The sequence below is a fragment of the Pterocles gutturalis genome, unplaced genomic scaffold (genome assembly GCF_000699245.1).
Source record: "Pterocles gutturalis isolate BGI_N339 unplaced genomic scaffold, ASM69924v1 scaffold14044, whole genome shotgun sequence".
Lineage (NCBI taxonomy): Eukaryota > Metazoa > Chordata > Aves > Pterocliformes > Pteroclidae > Pterocles > Pterocles gutturalis.
In genome coordinates, this window is record NW_010135912.1 from 1 (window position 1) to 14361 (window position 14361).

The 14361-nt window shown below is 38.6% G+C and overlaps 1 protein-coding gene across 1 annotated transcript in view; it reads left to right on the plus strand.

The window, feature by feature from the left end:
- Nucleotides 1-41: 41 nt before the first annotated feature.
- Nucleotides 42-14361, plus strand: part of CAMK2D (calcium/calmodulin-dependent protein kinase II delta) — a gene marked incomplete at its 5' end in the record, with an annotated part of 48858 nt that continues 34538 nt past the window's right edge. Inside the window, 5 exons of the mRNA XM_010082089.1 lie at nucleotides 42-110; nucleotides 4823-4925; nucleotides 10983-11066; nucleotides 12080-12174; nucleotides 13725-13847. Coding sequence (XP_010080391.1) covers nucleotides 42-110; nucleotides 4823-4925; nucleotides 10983-11066; nucleotides 12080-12174; nucleotides 13725-13847 — 474 coding nt within the window. The remainder of the gene's footprint in view (nucleotides 111-4822; nucleotides 4926-10982; nucleotides 11067-12079; nucleotides 12175-13724; nucleotides 13848-14361) is intronic.

Below are 14361 nucleotides of genomic sequence, written 5' to 3' on the forward strand. Positions count from 1 at the left end.
CTTGGAACTAACACGCGCCCCTGGTGTTTGCATGCAGTCATTGCATTCAGCAGATCCTGGAGGCTGTGCTACACTGCCATCAGATGGGCGTGGTCCATCGCGACCTCAAGGTGAGTGCTGCTGCCCCGACCAGCCCTCCCCAGCCGGAGCCTCCGCCCGCCCCCGCCCCGGCGGCGGGAGAAGCAAACCCTAGCGACACAGAGCCCTGATCAGTGGAAGTGTAAATGGGTTTTTTTTGTTGTTGTTTTTTTTTAAATCTTTGCTTCACCCATGCACAAGAACGAACCGCTAGCATTCACTGGAGAAAATCTGCTAAAGGCTTGCCAATGCCTGGCTGTCGAGATCTGGGCTGTGGATGCTGGCACCTGTTGTCAGTACCAGGGAGAACAGTAGCTGCTTTTCAAGCATTAGGTGTATTCGCTAAATACACGATCTTCCAGAGCTGTTGGGGCAGGGTGAACTCAGGGGAACGTTAAGTTTCCCATCAGCATAACTTGGAGTGCTTCTGAGAAGCACACTAGCGTTTGCACGTCACACATTTTAGTGACGAAAGGCCAGCTGCTATGTGACTGCTGGCACAAAGATCTCTCTCTACTCCAGATGGCTGGGCTACAGACATCTTTAGGAAGGGGGAATTTCTACAGTGTTCTCACCATGATCACCTGAGGATTCAAGTTCCTTCCAGACAAACAGTAGCTTTGGATAGAAGCTTCAGAAAGAAACCTCCTCTGTTGAGAAGAGTGTTACCTCTTTCTTAACCGTGTACATATCCAAATGACCAGAGACGACTGCTGCAGAAATACTCCTGATGTTTAAAGCGTGTTGGCATTGCAAGAAACACGTGAAGTTCATTTTGTTTTACTGGGAAGCTCAGAGAGACAAGTCTGTCTGCTAAGGCTGGTAGTAAACCAGCCACAGTAAAGTGTGGATAAGAGAGAGGACTTAATTTGGGCACTTGGGCTTCAAGATCGTCAAGTAAAAGAAGATTGTTTATTTTGAAATCAAATGGAAGTGCACTGTCTGAAATACCAGATTCTTTACAAAGGCAGAGAAAAAAAATGGTATGTTGGCTAAGGCAGTGAAACACGCTAATTCCTTCTGGCACAGCTTCTCTGTCTTTTATTTTCCTTTCTGAGTGAGTTACGGGGAGCAGGAATTTCCACCCAGGATAGGAGTTTTGTAGTGGTTATCATTAGTAATAATGTTGGAATCAGAAGGCCATAATCTTCCTTGCCATCCCTCACTCCCAAATAAACAACTGTTCTTGGCTGAATTTATAAAGTTTCTGTTGTTGTCCTATACGAGCATAAAGGGTGATGCTCTGAAAACTCAGAGAGCTTGATGGATTTCAAAGACACAGACACAGAATTCTCTACCCATGCTGCACTTCTGGATTTTCCCATCTCACGGCTGTACAACATGAGACTGACAAGTCTCTATCCGGTTTATAAATCTTGCATGGCAGCCGGATAACATGGAACAAGTTTAAATCAAAGGATGTCAAATTTGCCCAGCTGCTCCAGTGATTTCTGTCTTCACCATACATGAAGTACCATGCTTCTAGCATGAAAAACATTAAAAAAAAAAAAAAAAGAAAAGGATTGTAACCATGCAAGCTGACAGAATAAGGAATGCTTTCTAGTACTTTTCATACATTCACACAAAATAACTTTTTCTTTGGAATTGCATTAAAAACAGCTGTTTCCTGCTCCAAACCATGTGTGGATTTGTTACTCTGGCAAATCCAAGATGAACTGGAAAAACAGTGTGAGAAAAAAAATGTTTCTGCCAAGCTGTAGTGCCCAGTGTTGTTTCTGTAAGTGAAAACTTCAGGAAATAGAAAACCACCCTTCTTCAGTTACTGCTTTGTGGCAAAAGAAAAAAAAAAAAAGTGAAATGAAAGCCTGGTGAAATCCCAGCAGAACTCTGTACTGAAAAGAAGATGTCGAGGCCCAAGACCAGAACTACAAGACATGTAGAAGACGGTTATAGCCTGGCATGGATCTTTAAACTGCAAAACTCAGTGGATTTTTTTTTTTTCCATCCCCATAACTCAGACCACAATTTAATGGCATGTTTAGGGGTGAGGAGGAGATTTTGGACACTCATTTTGTTTAACTTCCCTTCTAGATAATTTAGTAGCAAACGGAGAGGAGCTTTTGCAGCCTCTTACGACTTGCAGAAGTGCTTGTTGCTGCTCTGTTTGTAATCCTTGGTATAAGTCAGGACGGTGGTGGATCCTAGATCTAGGAAAAGCTAACCCTTTAGTGGCACTCTGTCTTTAAGAGATGGTGGAAATGCACTTTCATGTAGGAATTTCAGTTCTTGGCAGTCAGCAGCATGGCTGCTTCTGTGAAAGTCTGTTATTATGACCCTCTTGCATTTCCCACTGAAGTTAAATAAAAACAAAAAAAAAAAAAAGGAAAAAAGCCGGTGCTCTAGTTATATTCAAGGAAGAATACACAGAAGCATAAGTACTTGATCTCTAAGAATTAAGGACCTTTGGAAAAATAAGGCATACATCATGTTGATTTATTTTTAAGTAATTTTAGTAGCTAACACTGCCATTCTACATGCTTCACTGCAGCCAGTCTACGGTAACACAAGGTGACACTATTGAATCCAAAGTAGGAGTCCTGAGCGGCCCGAGCTGGCTGTTAATGTTTTCCAAGTAACTGAGTGATGCTACGTTCATGCATGATAATTATCTAGTATGCTTCTCGTCATCCTGAAGTGACAGCTGCATGTTGTTTCCCCGCATAGTCCCACACAGCATTGCCCAAAAGGCTGTTGCCTTTGGCATAGGAGTCCATCAGGAAATTGGCTTCAGCTTCTGTTGAAACATATTGGCCCATGATAGCGGTGTTTCTGCAGAGCACCTTGATTGGCAGAGTAAAGACACATAATGGAATTTAAAAAAATCCCATGGGGGGACCACAACCAAAAATAAACAGCAGCAGAAGACACAAAACTACGATTTTGAATAGAATTGTGTTTTAAAGTCATATGCACTTAGTAGATCGGTGCTTGTGTTTCAGCCAGGAGGGTGAGGTGTTTCCCTGCTTTGGGATTGCTGAGGGTCGCAACCAAACAGGATCATCCATTGCTTTATAAGAGGTTTATACGAAAAGTACATTCCAGGAAGTAATTACTGTAAACTTCTCTCACTCTGATAGGAAACCTTCAAGAACTGTGTGATTATATGTTGAAATTAGTGTAGTTAAATGACAAGTCATGTGACATCGCTTAAATCAGTGTTGATGAACCTGGAGAACAATCCTTAGCTATTCAGTGTTTGAGATAATGTAGTTGCAGTGGTTACTGATAATTTAAGTGAATATAAAAGTTGTATTTTATTTTGAGAGACCTTAATCTAATTTTTTTTAAATGTGGAAATATAAGATAAATAACTATTGATGAAAGGTTTTTAATACTGTCTTTTCTATGACATAGCAACAAAAGGATGAGTGAGAGAACGGTGTTTGTAATTGGCTGAAAAAAATGTTCATTTACAGTTTCTGAGAGGTGGAAAAAAAACACCTTTAGACTGAAGAGTTTCTCAGGGCAAGTTGTGTTGTTAATTAATAGAAATAACACGGTGGTTGAGGTGTTAGGCTGAAGCATATTTTGTTGGATACTTGACAGATGTGTTAAAGATGGCCTTTGCTGAAAGAAGTTTATTATCTTAATTGTTTCCAAGCTTGGTACCTGCATGGGATTAACTGTAATCACATACATAGTCCCTTGGAAACCTATATGATTGCTGCTGGGCTTAAAATGAAACATGCATTTAAGAGTTTGCAGGATTGGCTCCCCAGTGCTAGACTAGATATATCAAATTCTTGTGTGATAGATTACAAAAATTGCTTCTGGAAGAGTCACAGCAATAGCCTTGAAACTGAGGTTTTGTTATTATGTAGATGTAAATAATGGAGATAAAAATGAAATAAATGGCAAGAAAATACTATAGAGGTCATGCTTCTCTGAAGTAATCTGTTTAATTCTCCAGTATTTTGTAAAAAAAAAAAAAAGTTAAGGTTCATAGAATAAAGTTATTGTTGGGCAGTTCACATTTGCTAAATGAAATTAATGGATACATTATGAACAGTAAAATGAACACCATTGTTAGCATTTAAATCCTCTGTTTTTAACTGAGTGTACTGTAGCATTTGATTTCAGATGTGACCCACATACCCTGAAAAAAGTAAAGTGGGAAGTTTTGCAGACTTACATTGTTATTTCTTATAGGTTCTCTGCAAGCACAAACGAGGGCATGCTGGTTTTGATGAAGGATTTGTAATGTAAATACACCTGCCCTCTAAATACGAATATAGTAGTATGGCTGTTATTGTTAAGCCATCATGCAAAATATATTTGTTTAACAGTTACAGATGACTAATCCTGCAAACTTCCTAGGTTATACTAGTAATCAAAGAATTTGGGGGTCTTTTATGGGTTTTCTGCAGCATTTTTCCAGTAGGGAACTCTGAGGAGTCTCTGAATTGTCCTGTCACACAAACAGGTGTCACAGTTCCATGTGACCGTTCTGGCCAAACCCCTGCTCTAGTGGATCTGCACGCTGCCCTTGGTCTTGCTGTCATGGGATTCTGAAGGCTGTTTAGGGGCCTGGTGGTTCTTTCCAAGTAGGGATGGAAAGTGCAGTTTTTGCAGTTTCATGGAGAAAACGCATGGTTTTTTTTCTTTTTCACTCCAAGTATTTGTTCTTTTCCAGACTACCTTAAATTAAAAAAAAAATGAAAACCTGTCTAAAATATATTTACTTATCTTTTCATCTCAATTTTTTTTCTCTCTCTAAATAAAGCCTGAGAACTTACTTTTAGCTAGCAAATCCAAGGGAGCGGCAGTAAAACTGGCGGACTTTGGATTGGCTATAGAAGTCCAAGGAGAACAACAGGCTTGGTTTGGTAAGTAAATATTTTTTTTATTTCTCTCACCATTTATTCAGAGTTGCTGTTAAGCCTCCCAAACACCCAGCTCTCACCCTAGTGTAAAACAGGCAGCTATGTGACTGCTTGATAGGAAGCTTTAAGTGGTATGTTGTTCATAGTTCACTCTCTACAGCTGACTACACTTTAGACCTTTTTTTCTGTGAAGAATGTTATGTGTAATTCTCACCAAATGAAGCAGAGCTTATTTGTTTAAAAAAATAAACAAACAAACAAAACAACAAACCAACCAAAAATCCCCCAGTACTTCAAAAGTGAGCTGTGGCTGCATTTCCAGATCGCAGAGCTCTCTTAGACAAGAAGAGGCTCTGCCTTGTAACTTCCTCTTCACTAGCAAAGCTAAATCACCTTACCAGACATCATAAAATAAATGGGCAAAAATTTATTCTTTTAGCACAACTGTGTTCATATTGGGGGTTTTGCCAGTATAGCAGTACTGGTATGGGGTGGGACGGAGGGAGAAGGTCTTTAAATTCATGCTTCTGGTAAGTACAGCTTTACACATGCTCCTGTTGCATGTAGTCTAAGTGTCATTGACATTTCTTGACCCTGAAACTTAGGTTTCCTGATTCCTGGCTTGTCCTAGCTTTTGTTAACCTGTGAGTTTGACTGAGACATAGGTGCACACAAGCCCTTTCTCTCCGGCTTTCCCTGTGTATCTACAGGAAGCAAAGATGAGTGTAGAGCCTGGGAGGGCGATGGGTGGTTTCCAGCCAGGTACTCGGGTGACTGAGGAGTAAGACTGTAGGTTAATACCGCTGAGTGTACCTGTGCAGTCCTCAAAAGACTTTGGACAATTGTGTGTCAACTGGAAGTACTGATAATTTTTTTCTGAAGAACGTTGGAAAGTGACTTGCATGAAAAGAGACACAGGGGTTTGAGTATCTGAGACTGTAGACAATCATCCACATCCAGGTCTTGCCGTGGCAGTGCAAGTTATCTGTCCCAGGTGTTTACATTGCTGTCCTAGAGATGACTGCTCCTTCACACCTGCAGGTAAAACTGTTCATAAAACTGTTCTTTGACCTACTGAGGTCAAAATAAGCTCGTTTATTAAAAATGTACAATTGTTAATATATAAGCAACTCAAGGAGTAGATCATGGAGAACATAAACCCAGGAAGGTGAAGGGTGGTTAAAAGCATCTGAAACCTTGCACAGCAGTCTGGAAAGGGTTGTCAATCCACAGCTTACAAACACCTTCTGAAGTTGGGACTGGAGTTTCTCAGCCACTTCAGTGATTTTGGAAATATTATCTTCATCTGGAAGGAATCAAGAGTATGCTTGCTTGATGGGGAAGGTGACAAAAATGTATTGGAATGTGGAAGCAAACCCCATGTGTGTGTGTGACCACCAGGACAGAGCATATTCTGTGCTTCAGACCCACTCATGAGGTGTTGGAAAGGGGAGGGTGTCTGCCCTCCTGAAGCTATTACATGATGGTGTAAACCAGATCTACAGAATTGATACCTGGAATGTATCCAAGTGTCCTCTGCAATGCTCTGCTTCAGGTTATGAGAAAAGGATGGGGGATAGTGAGTTAAATATTATACACTTCTCTCCAATTCCACTAAACTAGTCCTTTTTGTTGTTGTTATTTTTAAAAATGCTAATTGCAGACTGTTTGTTACAGTTAACAGATTTCCAAAAGAAAATGGTGAAAAAAGTCTTAATAATGGTAATTTTAAAATAATAGGATGTGTTTATCCTTCCTACCACCCTCTTTGAGTAGATGTGAGGCACAGGACAAAAGTAACTGTAAATCCCAGGAGGAAAAAAATACATAAAAATATATCTATAGCGGATACCTCTTCTCCCTTACAGCATCTAGAAAGCGCAGTTTAAAATAGAACAAAGTCATTATGAGGTTGCTGTCAAAGTTTAGAATAAAAGCACAAAGGATTTTGTGCAGGCAGTGGTTGAGAGATTGAGTGTTTGAAATCTAGGATATAACGGCAGGTGGATGCACAGGCAGTACCGTTGGACATATGTTGGTAGCTTTCTAAGCTAGCCTGTTGTTTTAAATCCTGGTCTTTATATAAATGGATTTCAGTAATCCACAAAAGACAGAGGAGATTGCTCTTGCACATTAACAAATAGACCAGTACAAAAGAAGTGGAACAGAAATAAGACAAAACACAAGTGATTTGTTATTATAATGACAAAAACGTCAGGTAAACAGGAAGCATCTCAATAAAAAAATCATCTGAATGAACTTGACTTCAGGGATATTTTCTCTAGATGATACATCTGTATGGATACAGATGATGCACGTGAGGTTGCAATTGCCTGTAGATCTTGCACTTTATTTTTTGGTCATTTGGTTCTTGTGAAGTGCTTGGTTTAGACTCATAACATAATGAAGGCTGCCATGCTGAACCTGGTAGAAAGGAGAGTGAACAGAATATCTTTAAAATATATATGTAAGGGAGAGGTAAGTTGGCAGCAACATAGGAGAAAGTAAGTCTAATGTCTCTCTTTTTTAAAAAATTTATGATATTTGATAAGACTAGTGGGTTCTGTACCTTTTCTGGAACTTCCTCTGCAAAACCTTTCAGTAATGGTCTGAGTGCTTTCCTCCATCTCCTTATTAGTGCTTTAACAAGGGAGAAAGAACCTGCACTCTGATGCACTCAATGTTTTGAACTTCTTTCTTCCTGAAGATTTTTCTGCTTTCCACTGGATTCTTCAGCACTTAGTGACTCATGACATGCTCTGACTCTAATTATAGCTCTACATCAGTATGGTTTTATTTTTCTTTTTTCTTTTTTTTTTCTTTTTTATTTTTTTGTAGTTCTCTGATGTGATGGTCGCTTTTCTGCTTAAACCATGGCTATACTTCATCAGGAAACTGGCTAGAGCTCTGTGTGTTTGGGTACAACAGGATACTTTCCTGGTTTGCATGTTTGTAAAACAAACCAGTTGCTTGCCTGTTTGTAGAAAGTGTTAAGGGGGTTTAGCTGAAACACGCCACCCTGCTAGCAGGTGTTTGGTGTACTGGGAAAGTGTCAGGCAGGCTCCACTGACTCACCAGGGCAGGTGACTCACTGCCCCTTGCTGAAGTCAGTGGAAGGGCTGCAGTTAACTCCCTGGTAGCTAGATTTAGTCCTAGTTGCATCTCATCTTAAATTAAATCCAGCCCTGCAGCTAGGACTAAAATATGCACCACTGAAGTCATTTGAGTAGCTCCACTGAAGTAGTTTGCTAGTTGCATTAAATTTAGGTTGTGTACAGTTAGTCTTCTGGATCCAGCTGTGCAGGAAGAGAAGGCGCCTGCCTTATGCTTACTCTCAGCTGCTTGCTTTAGCCCCTGGCTGCCACCTTTTTCTGTATCTTCTGACCAGACAGCTCGTTTGAATTTTTATTCTTGAGTCAAAGGGAGGTATGTTAGTGAAAATGTACAATTTGCACTGTTTAAACTGCCATGGTTTATTCTGCTGTTTTATTTTGCCATCTTTGCATGGGTGGTTCTGAGAGGCCATAAGTCTATCAGGGGGCTGATGAAAGCACAGGGCAGATCTTAGCACAGATCTCTTCTGCTGCGTGCTTAAGATACATCTCTCTGCGTTAATTTATGTTGGGGGATTACAGTTAACCTTCAATCCAGGTTTGACTCAAGAGACATGCTCACCATTTATGAAGTTAAGTATATATGTAATCTTTGCATAAGAGGGTTTTGAGACTGTAAGCTATTTAGGCTGAGTAACATGTCATCTTGTGTACCCATGCACCACTGAACTCAGCAAAGCAAGGCATTTGTCTTGGGCCTCTGGATACTTATTTAAATCATATGATGATAGGAGTACAAGCTGATGCAGTCTTTTCTAGACACTGTACAGTCGCAGTTTCCAGCTTTGTGAGTTGTTTTAGCTAAAGTAATTACTACTATTAGCAATAGTATTCTAAAACGTGCACGCTTATATTTATATGGCGATCCCTCTGACCGGTTATAGAATTACCTGATAAATAAGTTAACAGTTTCAGTACATTTTTGCTTTTGTGACTATGCTTGCTGCTTTAAACAACTTCAGAGTATGTACTAAAACCATACCAGTGGTTCCTGTGTAGACCCATTCTGTATCCTCATCAAGAGATAAAGTTAGCTAAGTACGCTATTTATTTTTGCTTTAAAGTTTATTTTCAAGTGATGCATAGTAATGTTTATGGAGCTATGGTAAGTTTGAAAGTCAAGACAACTTTCCTTCCTCTTTAAAATGAATAAAATATTCATGTAGACCACTACAGCCGAGAAAAGATATAAAACATCATTCTATTTAAAACTACTTAGAACATCTATTTTTCAGCTTCTCAAAGCAGCTTAAGATATGTTTCCTGTATGATAGTACTCTTCAACAATTCATGGCTCTCATATCAGGAGACTGCAAAAAACAAGCTTATTTTTCATTAAAATATTTTAGCTATATATTCTCAGTAAAATATACAGAATGTGTTCCTTCATTTCCTCCTCTCACCCTAAAATGATTGCCAGCTGCAGAGCAAAGGCTTCCTTTTTCTGTAGCTGTACACTTAATACGTTATCACTGTCTCTTATAAGTTTTGTGGAATCCAGTGTGGTATTTCAGAAATGACATGTGGTCCTTCATGAAAGCTGCCAAATTTTCACCTTTCAAGAATTCTGTAGCATTTGTTTTAGAAAAAGATGCTTGAAAGAACAGACATACTAGCTGAAATGGCACAGGATGTTATTGGTTATTTTTTATCAACTACAGTGTCCTAAGAAAAGTCTACATTTATACCTACATTTTGCATTCCTCTTACGAGAAAGTAGCACTGCTGGTAATGAATAAAGAATGAACATATGAATTTTAAAGGCTAGATTACTTCAGAGATGCTTTTTGTGAACTTCTGTAAGGAGATTTCCAGAAGTAGAATGACTTCAAGGAAGTGAGTTTTGCAGTGGAAAGATCATATTGGAAGTAGCTGTGCAAAATACGAAGAGCAAAGGCTGTAAGAAAGCTGAGTCCTGAGTTGATGGTCTTCATATGAAGGAACAGCCAGTTGTGCTCTTGTGAAAGCTGATCCTGAACATCTCTGAACATTTAATTTGCCACCATCTGGCACTGCAGAATTGAGTTTCCACTTCTGTGCAAAGAATTTTGAACAGTGCTTTTACTTTTTTTTTTTTCCCCAAATGAGAGATCTCACAATGTGTGAGCTTTTATTAAATCTAGCTCAATGTGCTGTTTACTCAGAAATTTGACCTCCCATAAGACTCAATAGGGGTCTTTAAATGCTCCTTATAGTTAAGGTACTGTAGCTTAGCTGCCCCTCTGTTTTGTTAATTAGTTCCCATAAATGTCAGCAGAAATACTCTGTGTGTGGTAACAGTCTTCACAGCTAACAGCTGATGGACTCCCAGAAATCCCATGCAAGTCATGTTTACAGTCTTAATTTTTATAGTTTGTGGCTATTTTAAAATAGACTAAATTAGGCTAATGATTTAAAAACCCCACAGTTTACAGTCTTTGGCATTCATGTTGTGCATTTTCTGGCTTTCAGTTAGTATCTCCAAGGGGATCACCCAGATAATGTTTCCCACACTCCCTCTAGTCTGCTAACTTTTTTGACCTTGACCCAGAGCCAAATGTATTTGCACCTCACTACTGGCTGTCTCGCTATACCTTACAGTCATGAATGAAATTTCATCAGCTGTCTTGTAATCTTTCTGGAAACCTTCCACTGTTGCTCTGTCGCCAGATCCTTGACACCACTGTTGAATCTGGAGTGCTAGCGTTGATGGGTAATGAGCTGGTTTTTTGCTGTCCTCTGAGCCTACTGGACATGATGGCAGGAAGGAATGTGTCAAGTCTGCATGAGCCTTCCCATTATTGTTACTTCTAGATGATTCACCGTAAAAAGCAAACTTCAAAATGAAGTCGTTAGTGATCGATGGCTTGGGAAGTAATGTCCTGTGTCTTACGGGCTGAGATGGGAATCACTTGATTTTTATGGAGCATGTACAGCTTTTGAGAATGCTTGCCTTGCCTTTTGACAGGCTTTGCTGGTACTCCAGGATACCTTTCTCCAGAAGTGTTACGAAAAGATCCTTATGGAAAGCCTGTGGATATGTGGGCATGTGGTAAGAAATTATTCTGAAAAATGATGTTTAGTCCATCATAAAGTATTTTGAGGGAGAGAGATGATATCCAGAATACATTATATTCTGCATCAGATAATATGCATTTAGTAAAATTCAGTATTAATTTTTAGAAGAGATCATTGGAGATTTGTTATTTTACCAGCTTCATGTTATTATTGTTGTTGTTGTTATTAGTGAAGGTGTGTTACTATGGCATTCTTGGCCATGTCTGCACAGCACACTTTCACAATGTATTAAAAAGCAGCTGCAGGCGCATGATGCCTAACTTTGAGCTGGACCTTAGTTTTGGTTCACAGCAGCTTAAAATCTAATCTGACCGATATAACAGAACTGCAGTTTTAAACTGTGAAACTAAATGTTTTGTGAACTGGAGTACAGAGCAATTGCTTCGTCATCCAGTTCCTGAAACAGTGTAGTTTATGCTATTGGCAAGTGACAGCTACCTACCTGAGACCAATGGTGGTTTCCTGATTTTACTTGTACCCACGCTGATTTGGTTGTATTCATGAAAACACTTTAGTCATAGTGAATCATCTCTGTTAAATTAGCAGATGGACTTTTAAATTTCCTGTTGACCATATATTTATACAGATAAATGGAGTTGCCCAGGTTTATTTTTTTGCATGAGATTAGTTAAAACACAAGCTTACAGACACCAGTACAAGCCAAGATAAAACCAGAGGTAAAAAAATACGTTTTCCTAGAACATCCATGATCATTTAAAAAGTAGAAATTATTTCTCCAGCTAGCTAGACATATTCAGTATTCCTGATCTGATGATGTGCCAGATACTCATTCTTGCCCGCATGCTGCATAGGAGGTTATCTCATGAACCCTACATTCACTATTTTCTGCAGTATGAATAGGCAGTGCTTTTCAGTAGCTGGGGTAATACTGTTGAGCCATTTGTTTTACATGGTTGTCAGATGTGAAATGAATTCCTGGTGGTTTTTTTCTTGAAATCACTTAATGCTCCTGTGAATTTTCTGCAGGTGTCATTCTGTATATCCTCCTGGTGGGATATCCTCCTTTCTGGGATGAAGACCAGCACAGGCTTTACCAGCAGATCAAGGCTGGTGCTTACGATGTATGTGCCATACTCAGTCTATTCACTTAGTTACAATTATACCTCTAAATAGTTTTCTGGAGTGAAAGGTGAAATTATAATTATTTCCTAAATTTTTTTTTGTATTGGTTCTCTTTATGAGCAACTCAATATAGTAAATGCCACTTTAGTAATATGAACTTTATTAGGATGGGAACATCCTACGCTAATTTGAATCTAATTTCCCTACGGCTCTGATCTTTCATTGTCTTGTCCTTGTGTAAATCATTCAAGCTCATGTTATCCTGATAAGCCTGTTCAGACCTCTGTGAACTCCCAAGGGCCTGTGTTTTTCCTTGTGGTTTGTCACTTCAACCAATTCAGTTATTCTAAGTTGTTTTAAGATGTCTTAAGCTTCCTAAATATATATATACCGTGATACTGTTGTATTGGCCACCTTGGGAAATACAACCTGCTTATAGAGCTTTTCAAAAGGAATAGTTTCATTAACCATGTGTATTCCAAAAAAGCATTATGACCGTTGGTAAGAACTGATTATTTCGTGACTATGAATTTTGCAACATCATCCATTTATTTATATTAAATTAAACAGACAGAAGGCTGTTGGTGCCCAAATTTAAGTAACTTTTGAATGATGAAGAGACTGAACTTTTGAATGTCTGAAAAGACAGAACCTTTTAAGCGCATATTTGAATCTTGTCCTGGAGGGTGATGACTGAAAAGACGATTGTTTTGCTATGGCCTTTTGGTGAAGAGAAACTTAATGCTTTTTCAAGTCTTCTTCCTAGTGAACAAGTAATCATACTGTAATAAACAGGGTGACAGTGGGGAATATGATTTCAGCTGAGAGAGTAAGAAATGAGGAAGTGCAGAGATTGAACTATTGTACATCCATAGTACGTACTCGTGACATGCTGTGCCTAGAGCATGTAAAATTCCTATTGTCCAAGAACTAATATTTTTAGTAGTGGAAAACACAAATCCTCAAGGTTAAGGTCTGGTCACAAAAGCATTTTAAGGCATGTATTTTTTTCATTCCATTTGCATTTGAGCAAACGCTTTGAATACATGTATAAATACCTTGCTGAGCAGGGAGGTGGTAAATTCATAACTAGTTAGATGTATGTACCATAACATGTACAGCTAGCCTTAAGAGTTACATTGAAAGAAGTTTGAATAATAATGCTTAATATTTGGTCTTTATTAAAAGAGAAACTAGGGCTGTATTAAGTGCTGTATGACCATATGACTGACTCTTAGATGACTGGAATTTGTTATTCTGTCTGCTATTGTTATGATATGTTATGAATTTAAGTTGGCATCATGCTATTCTAAATATATAAATTCTGCGCATTTGAAGCAAATAAATAAAAAGTCAAAAAAGTAGAGGAGATAGCACATTATTTATAAAAGTGGCTAATTTAAACTTTTCTAATTGTGGCAAACTGCATTTTTCCCCTTAAAACTGTTAGGTTGTGCTAGCAAATAATGTTTAGCATCAATAAATATCCTTAGGTAAAATTGTGTAGAGATCGTACAAGATAATATGCACATCCATATTTTTTCTTAAGTTTCCCTCACCAGAATGGGATACAGTGACTCCTGAAGCAAAAGACCTTATCAATAAAATGCTTACAATCAACCCAGCAAAACGTATCACAGCATCAGAAGCACTAAAGCATCCATGGATCTGTGTAAGTAATTTCCACAGATTTAACAGAATAATTTAGCAGACAAATCAGTTTATGGTATACTTCAGCATATAGTAAAGGTATTTAGAGGATAATTTTTGTCCTTACTCATGCAACTATGTAATTAAGGGAGTGTAAAATTGTAATTATACAGATGCAGTCAATAGTGTTGTATATTGAAGTCTCAGCCTGGGATAAATTTTTCAGAAACAAACTCTTTTGCCTTGACTTTGTTGTACAGAAGTTCGCTGCCAAAACTAGAGTATTATTTTAAGTTCTTAGAGAAGAAAATCTACAAGAAAGTAATTTTCAGTTAGAGAATGCTTTATATCTTCATTTCCCTATAACCATTATGATAAGCTTGAAATGTAAAGGCAAGAAATTAAGTGACTTTTAAAAAGTCAATTTGCAGGTAGCAGAGGCTGCCTGTCTGTTACTGGATCCAAGGCTACTTTTGAATTCTCAGTACATTCTACCCTTTGACTTTGCAGGTAGTCTGGGCTAGTACTTTGAAAGT